Below are 20058 nucleotides of genomic sequence, written 5' to 3' on the forward strand. Positions count from 1 at the left end.
TACATACACACAAACCATATACAATGTTTCTTTATGAGAAACCGAGTTAGGTATTTGTGCATGTTATATTAAAATGTGTCTTTTGTTTTTCTGCTTTTAAATCTTTACAGTTGCCTGTAACCTGGAGTGTGTACACCTAGACAGCTGCTTTTCGCACCAAGGTACCAGAGGTGAAAACATTGTGATTAACAGATAGAGGAATGTTCTTCAAGGAAGAGAAGCAGTGCACGTGAGGTTATTCATGAAGGAGTCATCATCTAGTGGTTTGGGTTGTAGGAAACAGGTCAGTGCTAAACTGTGTTACGGGGGGAAAAATAATTTTTGTTTGGTGTGTGTGTGTATATATGTACACATGTATTTGGCCTGTGATCCTAGAAAGTAAATCTAGGACTGATGAGATAATAGATAAATGGTATAAAACATCATGCAGTCTAGGAAATGGGATAGCAAATAGATCAAAGTCTCCTTGTCATAAGTATGCATTATGATTATTGTCTCCATTTTGAGATGTGGAACTTCTAGCCACTTACTTTCTCTCCACAAAAATGTAAGCACTGCACTTTTTTGATAAACAGCTTAAGATGTTCAGCTAGTATCTAGCTGATTTATTAGAAAAATCTATTCAAGAGCAGAAGGAAGGGAAGGATATTATCCACATCTTGCATGCTGTTTACCTTATTTCAGGCATATCTCATTTTGTATTTCCTGTTTCACTGCCTGTACTTTAAATAAAGTAGCTCACACATTAAAAAAAAAATTGCTACAGTAAGAAAATGAAGTTGGGCTGAGTAGGCAGAGAACAGGTTGCATAGTTTTCATCAAAATCTGGGTAAAATTAATTAGAGCTAACAGGCAGTAGCAGAGTATTTCTAGTTTAGCATTATCAGTGCATGGGTTATGTGTTTTTGTTTTCATAAATACTGCCTTCGTTGTTGATGGGGTTATTTAACCTTTATCAGCATGTGAAGGTGGGTGGCTGCATGGAGACTTTATCAACAGCTTCTTATAGATACTTGAGCAACTGAGTATAAAAAAAAGTATTTTCATTCCTGAATTGTATTAGCTGTGTGTTAAAGAGTGTCCGGGGGAAAAAGATGGGTTTCTGTCTCTCATCAGTAATTGTTTTTTCCCGACAGTTTCTGAAATATCAAGACAATCTGCTTTTATTGCTGTAAGTCATACCTTCTCCTTAAATGAAACCAAGCTAAAGGATAAGCATACTGTTTTCACGAAGCTCAAAACTTTACATAATTTGGTAAACAGAATTATGTTGTCTTGTCTGCTTACAGCTTGTGTTTGATTTAAGAATTTCAGTGAAAGCTAGAGACTTGCACTTACTCTCTACCTCCTCTGAAAACTATTTTTGAGTATGGCTCTTGGAATCTGAAAGTTCTATTTATTCACTTAGTAATAATGCTAGTAGTGCCAATAACAATAGGAAGTCCACAGTAAAAGTTCTGAAATAATGTAAAAATAGTTGGGTTACAGCAACAAGTAATATCTGAGCTTTAAAAAAAAAAATCATAGAAGAAATCCAGAGTTCTAATTGAATTTGTTCTGGAATGCTCAATGAGGATATGCATTTCTTGCATGTAGGGCTGTAGATCACTCCTCGTAATCAGCAGTGTATATGTACCCATAAGAGAAAACTCTGCACGTCTGTATAGGAATGAGCAACTTCAGTCACTGTACTTGAAAGGAGCACAGTAACAATGTTGGAACAGCATTGTAACATAGAATAATCTAAGCCAGTTAACAGTCCATGGCACTCCTATACATCGAGGGCAGCGGGTACACTGAAGTTTTAAGTAATGTTCAGTTTAATCGTTTTCACCAGCCAAAAAACAGGTTATGCACATTCCAAAAGAAATAAAATACATTAGCTATATCCATTACCTCCTGTGACTCTCTGGGTTCAGGTCACTCAATGGGTATACTATCATTCTTCTTTTCAGGTGTTTGCTTAGCTGCTCCTTACTTAGCTGCTGCAAAACAAAGTATGCAAGCCTTTTGCCTGTAACTTATCACCACAGAGCTCTGAACTACTTTTATTCACCTTGCCGACCTACTTTCTAGTTTTAGCAACTAGACATTTTCTGCATTAAAAAAAAAAAAGAGTTCTACAAGGGAGAGAAGCAGGAAGTCTTAGTAGCAGAGTCCAACGGGACTGACATGTTAAAGCACTGTTGAGCCAATGCACTTGTTGAATTCTACACTTTACTTAAAATTATACAAAGAAATATACAAAAGTGGTGCATTAAATCAGTTTCATTTGCATAATGGACTTTGTGGATTTTGATTTCCAGTCACAGACCATACACACATCCACTGATACTACATTTTGTCCTTACACAGTGGTCCTCCACCTTTCACAGTACAAGAGTTAAAAACAGTTTTACTTCTAACCTTCAGTATAAAAATATTCCTGTATGCCTTTACCATAAAGGATATAAAAAGGTAAATTTAAGATGAAAGTAAAGTTATAGTGGACTTCTTATTTTTGAGTCAAAGGCTTACAAAATCAACACTTAAAAGGCTGCTCAAATCTGCAAAAGGTTACTGAACAGTTTTGCAAAAATCGTGTAATCACATTTGAACCTTGCATAGCAGAGTGCCGTATTGCATGCAAATATTCAGCACAGTTGCTGAACTATCTCCAGGGAGCACACATGAAAACTAGAGTGGGGTGGGGGGGAAGCCAAAAAAAAAAAAAAAGAAAAGAAAAAAAGAAAACCACAAAAACAAATCCACACACCTACCTGCAGGGTATCCCTTCTGTTACATTCCTCAATCTCTAGCTTGGTTAAAATTGATGAGACAAATACTCATTTGATATACAACACTTGAAAAAACATATTATTTTTATTATTTCAAAAAGTTTAATTTTGAAGAGGTTGTCATTAAGACAAATGATGCAGTGATGTCTCTCCCCCCCATCCCAGGCATTTCCAGTGCTAGGGGAATTCTGCAATAACCAGCTAACTATATTTACACTCAATCAGAGTGGAGGGAAAAACTGAAGTTAAAGATTTTGGTTTCCAGGGCTGCTCACTTCAACTATTTTCAAAACAACTTGGAAGCCTTCACAAGTACAGACTTTGCTAAGTCTGAGTTCTGGATCAGTACAGATTCAGCTTTATCTTTTCTAGTATTTTGGAAATGTAATTGAGCTAGTGAGTCATCACTGCAATATTTAACGTAACACAATTATTTTGTTAAAAACAATGACATTTCAGTGGAATATTAAGTATACATACATTTAGCTGTACTAGTGATAAAAAAAAGAAAAAAAATCAATACACCTAATTACAGTGTTAAAACTAAAAACTACAGGACTTCTGTGCTCCAACAGCTGCAGTTAACTCAATTTTTTTTAAACTCTTACCTAGATTCCTGAACTGTGAAAAGCAAAGAGAGAGAGAACAGGTGGTTTCAGGTACTGCAGTAAGACTCAGTATAGATCCTTTAATTTCTTTACACAGTAAACAGACTTCTGTTTATACCAACACCCTGGTCTGTACCTTCTTATTTACAAGAAACACTTTTACATATATACATGTTAGCAAAATACAGGCTTCTCCCAGAAACAGATGCATTTCAGCTGTATCTTAGTTATACAACTAATGCTTTAAAAACAAAACAAAGCCCACCACACTTATTTTCTTACTCACAATGATTCCATATAGTTAAATACTAAAATCATATTTATTTCCTTCCCATATAGTATTTTCTTTAGTTACAGAATACCATCAGCTCCAGACTGATTCTTGCAATTCACTCTGTTGGTAAGGAAGATGTTTCAAGAGTCCAGCTCTAATTGTTCTTGATTTTCACTGAGTCTTAACATAAGCTGTTGTTCATAATATAGGCTCTTTGCATAGTTTATTTCTTGACAGAGTTTTACTGCAAGAACTTCAGATTGTACACTGACCTGCAAAAAAGAAATGTGTTTATTGTTAATTTGGCACTACTATTATCTAAAGCAGAGTATTTTTTATTACTTCATTAACTGAAGAAATTGGGTCGCCTATGCGTGAAGTCTGTGTAAAGGAATAGAAATGTTTCAGTGGAGACCTGTTCTCAGTGCTGAGGTGCAGCACAGAAGAAATGAGACAGACAGGCAGGTAGCCAAAGATTAGGTATTGTTGGGTGAGAGCAGAAACATCTTGCAATATTTGAAGTTATTTCCTTCGCTTCCTCTCCTACCTTTCATCTGGCTTGTCTGTTTGGAATGTAAACTGACTTGGGTCAGGGGTGAGCTTGTAACCTTGTCTGTAAAACAGACCCTGAGCAACTACTGTAACGAAGCAAAAAAACTAATGGGTTTAGAGGTGAGAGTTCTGATTAACTTTTACATGTATGACATACATATGACTTTCAAATCCTAGGCATTTAGAAGTAAAAAATAAAATATATGTGAGGAGAAGAGAAAACTAGAGTAAAAACAAAGAGCACAGTATTTAAGTTCCATGTATGTGTTGTAAAGTTAATCTTTTCTCAAGTAAAGAAACATTTCCTATTGTAACTTCGTTGTTCAGGAATATTTTTGATTTTACCATCAGCTTTTCTCAGAATCTTTATGGAACAAGTTTTATCATTACTTAAAACTTTTTGGCAGCAGCTATCTTCACTGCTGTCAGGACGTTTTCATTGTTGAGCAGTACAGGAAACCAAACACTGATAACTACAAATATTTTCGGCACTAGTATTTAGGGGAAAGGAAACCCCAAATGAATGTAACAGTAGGTGCTCAATCCTTACCATTGGTTTTTGTTGGGATGGACCTGGAATTGCTACACCACTACTTTTATTAACAGCTTTCTTCGTCAACTGTACATACACTTTTCCATGATCTTTTGAAACAAGACAGTGGTAGAGATCATCATACTTGACTTCTAGGAAGATGGCATCACGGTCTGTGTAGTCACCATTCTTGAGGAAATAAACAGCCTTAGATGAAATGAGAACACAATACTTCTCTGTGTTCTCCACTGCTATGAAGCTGCAAAAAAAAAAAAAAAAGGAAAAAATAAACCACAAAAACAACCCCAAGAAATGAATCACATGAAGCTAAAAATACTGAGCTGTAATAAATGTCTTAACCTGTTGTGTTCAGTGACCTTTAGAAGTCTTTCAGAAAAATTAATAGCATAACATGTACAATTCATTTGTATTTAATTTAAACTGTTCTAGAAGGCAAGCTGGTGAGTACCCCCTCAGCTGAAAAAGATCATGCTGTAAATCAAATATTAGCACTAAATGCCTGGCTTCTAGCTTTGGACATTAAAAGGGTATATAAAAATATCCTTTAACAAGACTTAGGAAGATTAATTTCCTTGCACTGGCAGTTTTACACTGAAGTTTAATTGTAACTCAGTTCCATTACTGATACGTGAAAAAGGTGTGCAGGTATTTATGACAAAAGCATTATCCTTTTACATGTTATAAACCTACTGTAGTTCCTTTTACCACACACTTACCTTGCCTTTAAAAACAAACAAACAAAAAAGTTTAACCTGCTGCTTGGACCAGTAGCTAGAAAAGAGAAATTAGCTGTTTAACACTGGGGTGAAAGGTTAAGCAGCAAGCAGGTTTCCCCAGAGAGATTAGTCCAAGTGATGAATAGGGGAGGTAGAAAAGAGTGAATTAAGAAGATTGAGAATTACGATGGCTGGAAAGGTTGATGTGTAAAATATAGCTCTAAGGGATGCTAAAGTGGAATAGATACTTCACACGCAAACTCTTCTCCCCCACTTTTGATTTACTCCTGAAATGAACCTCATTAGTGATTTTTTTTTAAATGCTGAAAATTTCAGAAAATTATATATAGAATATACAACATTACCAGGAAAGAGTGCTAAACAGGGTAATAATGCTCTGTCAGCAACTCACGACAGTAGAAGTATCTGTAGAACTAAGATTCTCTTGCTGTCAAATAGGTTCAAAATTACTATTTTCCGAACAGTTGCTTGTACAAATCTGTCTGCTTTTGCCCTATATTATGCAGAACACTCCACTGTTTTTGAAAACACTGAAGATTTTCAGTTTTAAGAGCTTTTGATAGACAGAAAAGCTTACCGTCTCTAATGACCAATTCCAGAACTACTGTCTGTTTTGCCGTATTTCAAAAGCTCAGATCATGGTTCCTTTTTGTAGTATAGAATAATAACGCCAGTAATTTTCTATTGATACTTCTCTGAAAGATGCCATTCCGTGCTGAACTTGTCTTTTCCCTGCCCTATGTATTATAGTCACATCAGCTGACAAATGCTTTTGCTTCCATGAAATTGAAGAAGACGTACATGCTCATCTGAGTTAACAGATTAAATTTTCATTTAAGTGCTGTGAAGAGTAGCATGATATGACTATGGTATGATAGCAATTGGGTTCCTTTAAGTAAAAGGAGCAGAAACACTCATTTTTGTCCACTTTAAAACAAAAACCCTAGGCAAAAGTGTTCACACATCGACTGAAAAGATGTTTTCCTCAGTTTTCCTTCAAAGTTCAAACACCTCAGGATAAGGTTTTCTCTTTGAAATAAGCATGAAGGAGAGTGATTTTTTTTTAAGAAGTAGCACAGAAATCTTCATTTTAAAATATAGTCGCATTATAGCCTGCAGAATAGTCTTGTTCCTTTGAATAGGCACATAAAAGCAAGTCCACTATTTTATGCAAATCCTAGCTTTGACTTGGGTTGAACTTCCACTGGAAGCAAAACCAGAGCAAACTTACTGGCACACTGGGAAAGAAAATTCAAAGAAAGTTTATCAGAAATTCCTAACGTTCTGTCACTGTTCTTCACAATTGTCCAAGTGAAGTTGAGAAATTTTAGTTTTTGTATATCCACAAAAGCAGACCAGCTGTTTTTTCCTCATGTATGCCATTACAGTCCTCTATATGGGGACCTCCATGGAGAGAACTGAAGCACCAAAAGCTACTATAAAGTTCAGCGCACACAACTGGGAAACCAGACTACAGGTTTGTATTTTTTCCATAAGAACAGATTATCTCTCAGATTTTTCATACAAGATTTTTACTGCCGTCATGTATATATTTTGAGGAATGGAAATAGAGGACACATTTTATGGCGAAGCACTGAAACATTAGCTAATTTGTAGTTCAAGCTCTACATTTTGTTCTAAGTTTGAGTCATGCATCATTACCCATTTTCTTTTGCCAACTATTATTTTCTTCTCTATGCCTAGCTCTCAAAATGAGTATTTAACCTTTTAAGATACTACTTCAAGATAATACTTTAGTTGACTGTTTTTTTTTTTTTTAAACATGCTTCTACACTATTAAAAAAATCTCAAATTAATAAAATGAAAGATTAAATGAAACATGATCCAGTAGAACAAAGCAGAAGCAACCAGATCTCTGGAGAATTTGTGGGTTTTTAACAACATCAGGAAGTAATTACACAATATTTTCCAGAAGTGAAACAGTGAGCCTAACTGGAAAAAAATGTGGAAACATTTAGTTAGAACAGTAGAGCAAGGTATTAAACCCCCTTTTATGGATTTAACTCTGAAGGAAAATATGCAAATAATCAGGTCTTTAAATGTGTTTCTGATTATGATACTGGGATAAAAGTCAGAGGCATAATTTTGTACTTACTTTCCATGACAAGAAACACTGTTTTCTTGTTGAATGATGTTCTTAATGGTGAAAGTCACAGTGATTGAACAGTGTGACTCAATGACAAACGCACAGAGATCTGCTTACAGGGTATACTTGCGAAAAGTTGATGCTAAAATATTTTTTTTGTCACAAATTGCTTTCTTTTGATTCTCCTCACTTAAGAGCCAGGCTGGATATGCCATTTAGATTCTTTATGTGAGATTAAAATAGTAAGAGTGCAAGATCACAAGGCCACAAGCAAGTGGCAAACTACAAACTCTTTGTTACAGGCAGCTGGAAGTAACCTGGCTTTTAGTACCAGATCATTGATGCTGGTGGAGTTAGGACAGACTGCTGAACGGGTAACGCCCTCTGCGAGCTTCACCACATACTTTACTTTTTTTCTTGAGGCACTGAAAACAATTCTAACTACTTTGTCTTGACACATGCTCTGTTGGATAATAGGTGCAAAACACAGTATTATATGAAATACCGAAAACAGCTATTCAGGTAACTGTGATAGAGAAGGATCTGGTTAAATAATGAATTACACCTTGAGACCCTAACCCAGCAAACTGACATGTCCTGTAGAAACCAATGTAGAGATATCTTTCTGTGCTTTTATTCAATACACATTTTTATTTTTATTTTTTATACTTTCAACCCTGACCACCAGTAGAACATCACCTGCTGTTTTCACTTGCTTTCATGCACCTATAGCCAAGGCATTCAAGCATATTTGCAAAACTGATGGCACATCTCTTACTCATTCAGATCATTTAGCATAGGCTTTTCTGGAAAAATAAATACATAAATATATATATAGTGCAGGTTATTCTGCTCATTAACTGTTAACACTCTTAGTTCAGGAATAACATTTACTACAAGCATCCAAGTTAGCTTCTCTCATATCTAAACCAGAGCCACCTGAGACTGTACACAAGTAACAGGTCAGTGTGATTCACCTACTGCTATTATGGAGCCACTAGCCACTCTTCTAGGCCTTCGACCGTGAGAAATAGCACACAGAGGCAGATAAAGGAACACATACTAGTTCTGCCTGTATGGATGTGCTTCTGTTACACAGGAAGAGGAGTACACATTCTGGCAACACAGATCTATTTATGCACAGGAAAGGCTGAGCATGCATTGAACATGCACGTTAAATGGCAGTTAGCAGCAGATGAAGCATGGACCCCAGTGGCACCTGCTATGACATTTGTCTATAGCCAGTGGACGGGCCATTGTGTAAGTCATCAGACGGCTAGTACTGTGCTGCTAATTAGTACCAGGAGAAAACAAATTACACGTATGTGCATGCACACGTGTGAAATCATTTTTGTTTCTCTTTCCCAAAGACACAAAGATAGAATGGTAGCAAATGGAACTACTTAGAGTAACTGTGTCAGTACTTACAACTCATCTTGGATGTTGTCAGTCAGTTTGAACAGCTGTTCTTGTCCTTCCGCTTGACTTTTTACATAGCGGGGCAAGAGCCCTTGGGGTCCTCTGCAGCAGCGTGGCTTTCTCACTCTCACCACTTGTGTCCTACATGCAAAATAGGTGCAGAAAAATGACTTATTGCAACAGCAGGGCTTTTCCTTCTACTTAAACCTGTCAGCACACGAGAGTTTTATTTATTTTGAAATACGAGGTGTGATAAAGCCTTTAAAAATACAAGGTCTTCACAAATACAGCATGTGGATTCTGTAATGTTTGGCCTTGAAGACACAGTATCTATTCATATGGCTTTTCATTTCAAAGAAATCTTTCCCAGTTTTCTCCTACAGTTAAGGGGCAGTGAGCTCAATGAAGAAGCAACATAAACTGAGTATATGGTTTGCAAGTCTTTGATCTATTTATCAGCAGAATTCCATTGATTTGACAGTTTCTACTCAATTCTCTACAGACTGCATTGACCTAGACGGCGTTCCCACTAACAGACAGTTGCCTGTAGTTAAAAATTGCAGGTTTATAGAAATAGGAACATGCAGTAAAGTTAAATGAAAAATCTACAATTAGAATCTCTGAGCAAGGCTTAGTATACTTCACCCTTCTTGAGTAGCTATTAAAAATGAAAGTAATACAAAGACACACATGGCTTAAGAGACATCAGAGGTTGATACTGGCCACAGTGCTAAAGAACTGCAGGGTAGGTTCCTCCCCTAGCAGTATTTTGTTAAAAAATAATATTCTGAATTCCTTTAAGCTTTTGGAACGCCCTACCCCTGAAGAATTGTGTTACAGGCTGCGCAGCCTTGCTTTATTCTCTGTCCTTTCCCAATAGCATCACTCTGGGACTGGTGCATGGTTTTTCATACCTCCCAAGCTACTGCTGTTACTAGCTTTTCAAGCCAAATGCACCATTTTTGATTAGTGCACTCTACTTCCCATCTTGATACTTTCTAAAGACCCTGTACAATGAACTGCTTCTATCCTTTTTGATCAAAAGAAAGGAGGAAAAAATCCCACGTAACAACGGCTTTTCTTTATAAGCTGCTTGGCAATAGCACACAAGAGTACTTGCCTTCGAAGCTTTGCTTTCTGCAGATGTTTTCTCTGGAGCCCTGTTTCTTTGTTACCTTTCCCCTTCAGCAGTCCTGTCCAAGACTCGTAACACATGCACACTTAAAATTTGGTTTTCTTCCAGTCTTTGACACCCATGCCCTTTAATCGTGACAGACAATTTTTTGCCCCTTCCCTTCTTGGCATCAGTGAATACTGTTGGAATAGTCCAGTATTTACCTGTCCTGCTTAACTGCTTCAGGTTTTGGTAAAACATTAATTAATTAATTAATTACAGAGGCTTCTAAGCAAAAAAATGCCAATACGAAAATTCAGTTTGCTTCATGGAGGTACTTTGTTTCCCTCATTTGCAAAAAAGAAGTTTAATGCCTTAAAACTGTATTCTTCCATGGGTAGCAGTTATCTGAACCGGAATAACCAAAACACTAGATGAACAGATGACTTCCACAACCTATATATGACTAAACTATTCCTCTGAATAACGGCTGTATACAGTTGTTAGAACTTCCCCATTAACTACTATCACTTGGGAACAAATCACCTCTTCAGCCCCTTAGATCTTCTAGATAAAAATAGGATTCATCTGTAGTGGGCACAGTTGCATGGTAGTATTGCTATAGTTTTGAACCTACATAAGAGGTGAATAAATCAGTGCCTCTTTTTACATATTCTTACAAATTAGTAAACAAAGTGTGTGCATGCCTTCATGAAATGGAAAACGTTATGTCGAAGTTCCAAATAAACTAAAAAGTTCCAACCAGCGTGATACTCGCATCTTGCTACTTGTCCTACTTCCTCACTTCCAAAAGCAGGAAAATGACAAAATTTTACTTGTCCAAGCAGCCCCAACTGGCTTTTAAACCTCTCTATAGCACCTGTAGCTTCTATTGACAAGTGTAAAGAGCCAATGTCTGAATCTTGATGTATGCTTTTTAACTCACTATGGGCCAATCATTAATTTTTCACTTAGACACTTTCTTTCCCCATTATACATTCAGGAAAGTTAGATAATGGAGCATTCAACCATCCACATGGGAATGCGAAACAACACTGCATAATGGTTTTTATATTAACTGTCTTTTAGATAAACAGTCAGCTGTGCTACTTTCTCTAATACCATGGTACCATGGGAAGGGGTACCTGAAACACTGTATGCACCAATCTTGCAAAAATGAGGAAGGAACGGGTCTTTTAATCAGATCTATTCTGTAGCAGCCAGGATATCAGTGAATGCTTGTTTCTAATGTCTGGCTTAGAAGCAGATCAGACAGACCCAGCAGAAGTACTAGTTAGTTACCACAGTGAATTTCCGTAAGACTTGGCAATTTATAGTTGTAGGTTTGGTGGTTTTTTTGTGGGGTTATTTTTTAACAGAAGAAGTATTAAGAAATACAGTGTTTACTGTCTCTACTGCTACTTCACAATAAAAATGTTCATCCTGGTGAAAAAAGTTAATTCTCATCTTGGTGATAAGAAGGCCAGCTGCTTTTCAACGAAGTGTCACTAGTGCTAGCATAAATTGCATTGATTTAGTCCATCAGCCCCTTGGCAAACTGGTCTGTTTGGTCTGGACAGCTAACAGCATTCCACAGAACTTGATTTTTTTTTTTTCTAATCTAAAAATTTGTTCTACACTCTCAAGTTACATTTTGTAAATAATAAGCAACACTGATGAAATGCAAAAAGTGAAGATTTGTAAAGCAGAATGACCGGTGGTGTGCCCACATCTGTATTGCATTAAACATGCACTCAACAGATTTGCTGATTCTTTTTTAATAAGCTCACAAAAGGCAATACAAGACAGAAATGCCCTCATGTCTACTAGACACAGCAGGGAAGAGTGCTCCTGAATGGAGACACAAAGGGATTGGAAATGGTGTCAGAAGGTTGAGGCACACACTACAGTTCTTCACTGTTCAGACAAAGCTGAACGCTGGAGCATCTCATTTCAGATGGCTGTACATCCACTAAAAACAGTTAGCAGTGTTAATTGATTGGCTTTTGCTTAATGGTTCACAGGATTCCTGTGATTCAGTTGACCAGTTTTGAGCCAGAATTTTTTAAATTAAAACAGATCACAGACTAGTTGTGTAAGGAAGTTGTTCATATTTTACTGATGAGAATTATTTACCAACTTAGATCTAAAAAAGTTCTACAACAGAAATAACATGCTTTAGGGAATTACTTTTTATCCTTTCTCCTTCACTATGGCTTTCGCTCTTAGGGTATCTGAGGTGCACAGCACTGTTCTCAAAACTGTTACTCATCTTTGACTGTCCTCTGGACCTAAACATTTCATTGAAGTGTAACTAGGTTCCTTTGTAAAGACAAACAAACAGAAATATCAGAAGGTAACAAAATGTTTATCAACAGATTATAGTCTGTGAAAACAAAATATCACACTTCTAAAATTATATGCAAAAAGGCACCAACTTTTGCTATTACACCCTTCAGTTTCCTTAGTACTAACACCCAAATTATTACTCAGAATACTCCAACTTTACCTGCAATCAAAAAAGCAACAGGAAAAAAGAAAAAAAAACTGTGACCAACATAGCGATCGCTACGACTTTTCACTTAGGATGTGGACCTGTACAATTTAATATCTGCTGTCCTGGTAACAGAGTAGGAGTGGCAACTACGAACCCATTTAAAAAGGCAACCTGAGCCACATTTAACGTGCATACAGATTTTGATCCATAATCAGAAGAGCACGAGGACACCCAAAACCCAATGCAAACAACAGCTCTAAGTGCAAAGAGACGCAATTGTGGCATTATGAAAACAGCATTGAATAGAAAAGGCTCTTCACAGACACTTCAGCTGCTGTACTGACTGACTGTCACCTATGCTAACCCTATGTAAGTCCATTCTTGTTGACAAACACCGGTGTGCAGATCAGCAGTGTAAGCCTCCAACAAGGTCTCTCCCTCTAGCCACAGGGCTCTCCCACACTTTCTAATAATTTTCTTCAGCTAGACACAGTTCTTGCTGCCAAAAACTTCCAGCCATTAACATCAATGTTCATAAAGGTAACCAGTCTTACAGCGTCGTCATTCTAACCCATTTAAAGCAATAAACTTACTGGTTCTGGTATAGCTCAAATTCTGTCTTTGCTTCCATTTTAAGTGGCAGGTAGTATAAGCCTATGAATTCAATTGCTGCTGGTACTTTGGAGAAATAATGCTAAATCTGTTACCTATGTGGTTCTGGAAAAAGTCTGCTTCACAAATACAGTGACTGCTTTGTCCGAGGAGGTTTTAGTCCATTTCAGACACTGAAAAGAGACTTAATCTGGTAAGTTAAAGGAGGAATAGTCTTGCATCTTTTATTATAAAATATGCAGTAACTTAAGTACTTGCCACATTTGTTCAAGACAATTGTACCTGCGGCCCTTCAGTAAGTATCATCACCCCATGCATGATGCATCCCCACAAAATGCAGAATGAAGGCAGCACTTGTCTGTCTTACAAATCCATGATTGGAGAGTACAGCATAAAGCATAAGAAGTCCCAGAATCAATTAAGAATGACCTCAAAATTCAACAATCACAATCGAATTACAGATGATGCTCTCATAGCACAGGAATATAAGAATAATAAACAAAAGCAAATATATGCCATTTCTGGTAAGGCCTGTTACTTCCTATCACGCTTTTGCAAAATAGTAAAAATCCACCATTTCCATGACTCCTTATTGATATACTTACATGTACTTTGTTTCAAATATTGCACCGTGGCAATAAGCAGGAATGTACTCCACATTTACTGAGCATAAAGGAGCAGAGAGTTGTTAACCACATGTTCTCTGCATCTGAGAACGCAAACATTACATGACTTGGGCCCAGCTTCAGAGAACTTTATGACAATTACATGGGTTCGTTGTGACTGTACTGGCAAATGGTAACTACTATCTCCTACTCATAAATAAGGCGCCCACTTCCCTGTGTTGGGCTTATGATTTCTTGGAAAAATCTGCCACCTGCAACCCAGAGAGTTGGCACAGATCTGTGATGGCGTTCATTCACCAACTGGGACACGGACACTTTTAAGGTGTGTTACAAATATGCACGCAGTACAGTCTGAGTACAGCATTTGGCATTAGAATATCTGTTAGATGCAAGAATGTGTAAAATCATGAGCCAGACAGCTCCCTGCTGACTGCATATCTGAGGAAGCTTATATGCACCGTTTATTCCAGCAAATACATGGAATATATTGTACTTGTTAAATGTGTTCCCAAAATGCTAGTTTCAGGCAGAAACATGCAAATAAATGGTGCCTAGGGTTAAAACCTCCCACTTACAGTCAAATCCCTCCTCTTTTGAGGGATCTACCAGCTCAGATACTGAAGACCTTTATCTGACCCAATATGCTTTTCAGAGAGCTGCAGCATGCTGAAGAAGTAACTGTTTATCATGTAGGCTGTTCCTGCCAACTTCTCTGAGATAGCGCTATTTTCTCCCCTCCCCCCTTTCTTTTGTGTACGACATCAAACCAAAACTGAATACTATTCATTGGGATTATGATTGCATACAACCTCTTCAGGCTCCAAGTTCAAAAGGAAGTGAGAAGAAATTAAGACATCAAGAATCACTTCCTTATAAACAGGGAGCAGCAGATACACTCACCAAAATGACACATTATTGAAACATCCATGTTAGAAATCCACTAGCTGCATATGTAATTTACATGTGCTTGTATACTGGACAACTGCATGGCACTTACTGCAGTTGTGCATCAACCACTGTTCAACCTTTGGTACTTCTCCACCTCTGACTACATAACAGTGTGACAAACAATACTTTTTCAAGCACTTCGATATCATCAACCTTAACAAATGAAAAAAAATGTAACATTGCATTGTCAGTTTCCAATTTAACACGGGCTCTTCCTGTACTGATTGCAGAATGGTATTACTAGAGTTTCACCTTGAAGTTTCCTGTCTCACCAAGGTGTTGATGAATGCTCCCATACAAAAGATGCAGTTTTTAGCAGGGCTTTCTTGCAAACACCTCATCTGAACAAGAGCTGAACTTGCCTCACTTAAGAAATGATAACATATTGTTTGTACTGCCATTTTTTTGGGAAAGCCTCTTTCAGGGAGAAAGCAAACCACTGGCTCCTGCTCAACATTAACCTGCTAGTTGTGCATGAAGGACTACGTGAAAAGAAGTACGTTGGCCCTGTGCATTTTCTCTTCATACCCTCCTTCGTATACTTTTCAGTCAGTACAACTGGTGTTGCAACAGGAACGGCAAAGAACTGCTAGAACAAACTTCACTGTGTGATAAAGCTCCTCAGAAAGTTTGTTTTGATCTTTAAAGTTAAGAGTTGCAAGAATAATTCAAATCAACTGGCTGGTGCTCACAAAACTGATAAAGAGCGTTCCACATGTTAACAGCAACATTAGGTGAAAAAATTATCTATAAAAATACCAACCCCATGCTAAATGAGGTGACATCAAGGCAATAAATAGCTCCATCTGTATGAAAGAGTTTGTATAACAACCCAGAAGACATCTCTGAACACAAAAGTAACTAACTCCATGGATAAAGTACTGAAAAAAAGCGGGTTGGACTTTTTTTTAAAGGATCAGTTTTACATATTTTTCTCAGATCACTTTATAAATCTGCTGCACATTAGAAATCGGACACATATGTATTTTTTCCAAGTAAAGAAAGTTGAAAGTTTACATTTTTAATAGCAATGTGACTATTTCTGAATGGCAGCAGTATATATTACATGCAGTGTGAGAGGGTTAAACAGGACAGCCTCAACTCTTTATAAACTTTTGCCCTCTGGATATGTACTCATTGGCTGCTGTACAAGACTTGAGCTGTATTACACGCCTTAACGATATGGTTCAACTGTCGGTCAGGCTCGGGGCCTGGCAATAGGCCAGACCGCAATCAATGGGACACAAACCTCCCCCTTTCAGATCATCACGAAGGCTCATATTATCTCCTTTTTGTCGTGCTGGTTAAATTTATGGAGCAGAACCCCGAAGCTGCATTCCTTGGCTTGGGCCGGCCCACGCGGGCCTCCCTTTGTTTGGTACTGTAAGCGAGGCGTGCTTTGGAGGATTGCAGGGTTGTTAGTTCAGGCACTGACTGTTTGCTCATGACTGAAATGAAAAGAGTTCAGTGGAAGGGCAAAAGGACAGCACAAGTGTAAAACCCTATCCCAGCAGGCCCTGGGCTCCCATATACAGACTCTGGACTAGTACTGAACATAAAACCTCACTATTAATGACAAAGGAAAAAAAGGCTGTCTAGTAGCAGGTAAACAGGCTAAGAGTATGTTAGCACATACCTTGTCGCAAGGTCACTTGCTTTCAAGTAAGCCTGTAATTACCACATAACTATGAACCTAAACTAATCTGGCTTAAAATACTGCCTAGAAACAGTATGAATTTTACAGCCATGCTGCATCTTCAATTTGAAAATAAAACCTGTCAGTGCAAGCAGCACTACCTGTCCATTGGCATTTTCTAATATTTCTATCATTCTAAACTTACCTCTGAGAACCTGCTGCCATGGTATTTGTGCTTGGTAGGAATTAGTAGGAAGTAATTCTTATAGCACACAATACTACTGGAAGTGCAGATGTAGAGAAGACTTTCACTTTGTACATAACAGGTATTTCCTACGTCTTCATGTTTGGTCTTGGAATTGGAAAAGTCTACCTTTGAATATACTCTCCCCTCAAAGCTTTATTATTGTGGTAATTAAATGACACTTGATACAGGACATGAAATGAAGGATGTAAAGAAACCTTTAAAGTAATGCAAGGCAAAATCATTTGGAGTGAAAGTGAATGGAAGGACAACCTGAAAGATAGTATCCCAAATACATCCAACAGGAACAAAAACATACGTGGAAAACCACAATGACTCTTACTGATTATGGGTATAATAAAAGCTATCCATGTACTGAAAATATCTGTGCTTACCTTCAGCAGTACCAGACCAGTAAAAACTTATTCCCAGAAAGCTGCCCTGGATGTGCTGTACCAGACTTCACCCTTCTGGCACAACCAGCAGGTATTTCAGGACACGAGGTCATAAAGCCACTGCGTTGGCGAGCAGTTCGTGCCATTTGTGCTTTAGTAAATAAACAAATGCTATATTCCTATTGCATTAACACCAGTTTCATCTTTTCTACTATTTTTATGAACTGAAAATACTCATAACATGTCCAAAAGACATTATAAAAACCCACAGAATGTGCATTAAATGTTTTCAATTCTGGGGATCGAGTCCGACTGGTTTAATGCAGTCTGATGATTTGTCCTGATGCATTCCAAGAGACGCGTCTGTTTTGAATAAAGTTTTTGTCCATTTCTGGTGCATATATGGCTTTTAACATCCCACCTAACTCTAAGCAAGTAGATCTGTGAATGGAAATTGTGAGTACTTTATTGCCTGGTCTTTGTAGACTTTTTAGCTTGTTCTGCTGATACTAACACATTAATTTTTTTTTCAAAGCCTCTCCATTTCCATTTGAGGAGGTACTTTTGCACAGATTTGCATCCTTGCAGACTAGTTAAGTCTACAGCTCTGCATAATAGTTTAAAATCAATAACTATTGCCTAGAACACACTGAAACAGTGGTATCATTTAGCAGAGGGCTTTCTGAATAAGGCAGGATCTAAAAAAACACAGGAATGCCAGAAAATAGGAAACATACAACACAGTTAAGTGTTCCTTTTACTTTTTGGTGTTGTTCAAAAGCATCTGCTGAAACATAATATAATTGGGCAAAATATGGAGGCTGTAGAAATGTAAGTATTTCTAAGGAAGTAATTTTTTGTCCCTGTCTACATGAATTTCTTTCAGTGTATATCTTTGCATGCAATTAGTTTAAAATCCTGTGGAAATTTAGTTAATAACTAGATACTATGAAGTGGACACACACTATAGGAATTTCATTTTGTAGACTGAATCCAGTCCTCTTAACTGCCACTTAAAGCGTAAGTGGTAGAATAAATCTGTGGTAAATCCAGCAAGGGATTTATCAGCTCTTTTCAGAGGAAGATTTGTAAAATTGCTTACATTTCTGATGGACTACACCAGGCCTACATGACAGTACCTGAGATATAACCTAAACTGGTAAACATACCTGTTGTAAAAGTCTGCCTGTCCCGAAGAGAAGGGTAAAAGGACATCGCGTACCCATTATGTTGATTTTTAGCTGTCTCTTTTTCCTACCAGACTGGTTTAATACAATATAATGATTTTTCCTTGCAAATGCGTACATTTTCAAAACCAGTTATTGTACTCAGTTCAATGAAGCTTAATCAGGTTCCTGTTCTGATCCCAGCCACAGGAACAGTCTTTTGTTTAAGGCAAAAGCTATGTACTCCACTCAGTGCCGGACTGTTTGACCAACGATGGACACATACTTGCCCCTAACTGTAACTTACAAGGTGCTAGCCAATCTTTTGGCTTTGTGGGGACTATCATGATAAGAACTTTGTATTCATTTATCTTTTGGAACTGTGTGTTGGTAACCATGAACAGACATCTGAAAAGCAAAACACAATTTCACATTTTATGCTCTGTTATCTACACAGCACTATTCACTTTAATGTTTTCTACTTTCATTCACGTGTTCTCCTCTCGCAACATTCCTTTCTTGTGCTTCTGTCCCTTAGCCAACAGCACGTATGCAGTCAGGGCATCTTTCTGTCCTTAAATGTCAAGTTAAACACTGACATTTTAGTGGAAAAATATTTCTTACTTAAAAAAAAAAGAGACACTGGTCTTAAGAATTACAGTTCTGGCACCCATAAAGTCTTCCTTTTTAATGTTAACGGAAGTGTTACCGGTGGTGAAGCCAGTGACCGCACAGTTTTCTTTAAAGCAATCTTTCACTCAGTTTTAAGAATAGGAATACATTCTGTCATGGCAGAGCAGAAGGCTTTAAACAGAGGGAAGTTACACAATTCTTAAGTAAAGGTTAGCACTCCCTACTGGAATGTAAAGCATCTAGAACTCTGCAAATACATAGGGTACACAAAAATCAGAAGTGAAATGCAAATAGGAGGTCTAGTGAACAGCCTCAGCAACTGTAACCTCCAGTCTGAAGAAGTGTCCTTTTAAAAATAGGTAAGATGTTTGCTTTCAAGTTTACCTACCTCAGGTCAGGCCCTGCTGCTCATTCTAGCTTGCAGGCTCCAGAGGCTAATCATGTGTAACAGATGCTGAATGTGAGACCTGTACAATTAAACACTGCCTAACACAAGCCCGTAATTGCTTTCCCCAATGCCCCCAAAACCTCCTATTACTAAAAACATTCATATACAGCAGATGTGAAAGTGACCACATCTGTCCAATATTAATGAAGCGTTAGGTAGCTGCCATGCATCCAAACACTGGTTTTTATTCCTTCAGAATAGTTAAATTGGGTCAAGTTCAAAAAAGGGGACAGAGACAACTGCCTGTAAAGACAACTGATTTCACAACTATTCCAAATGCATTTTACATGATACCTAGTAACAAATGTATCTAGAAATACTATTCAGTAGTAAAGGTATTTGCAGCAGTGCATAAAGAGGCATTATAGTTTGGTTTTACAGCTGGTACCAATTTACGTCCATTCATCCCAGTAAAAAGGAAAGGGAGAAGGATATGTTCATGCAGAGTTTGGATTCTCTGCATCATATGAGCTTCTTTTGGGTGCTAAACAGCTAACAATGCTTTCAGAAAATGAACCGTGTATTGTTCTGGAAATTAACTGCCATTTTTATACATGTGGTTCTAGAATTATAAACCCTACAATACAGTAAGATTAAGCAACCTGCATGTTTTAAAGGTTTCCCCTTCTTTTACTATACCCCATGGATTAAAAAAAACCTGCATGCATCAGAGCTATTTTCTTCAGCCATGCATAGCAAATTCTGCTTTACT

The 20058-nt window shown here is 37.5% G+C and overlaps 1 protein-coding gene across 3 annotated transcripts in view; it reads right to left on the reverse strand.

Annotated features, from left to right (window-relative positions):
- Positions 1–3686: 3686 nt before the first annotated feature.
- VPS13D (vacuolar protein sorting 13 homolog D) overlaps positions 3687–20058 on the reverse strand; it is a 102310-nt gene continuing 85938 nt past the window's right edge. For all 3 annotated transcript variants that reach the window (XM_084300165.1, XM_084300166.1, XM_084300164.1), the window contains 3 exons: positions 9037–9168; positions 4762–5002; positions 3687–3931 (listed from right to left, as the gene is read on the reverse strand). In XM_084300165.1, coding sequence (XP_084156291.1) covers positions 3800–3931; positions 4762–5002; positions 9037–9168 — 505 coding nt within the window. In that variant the 3' untranslated portion in view covers positions 3687–3799. The remainder of the gene's footprint in view (positions 3932–4761; positions 5003–9036; positions 9169–20058) is intronic.

This window comes from Netta rufina (assembly GCF_964035555.1).
Source record: "Netta rufina genome assembly, chromosome: 22".
Classification (NCBI taxonomy): domain Eukaryota; kingdom Metazoa; phylum Chordata; class Aves; order Anseriformes; family Anatidae; genus Netta; species Netta rufina.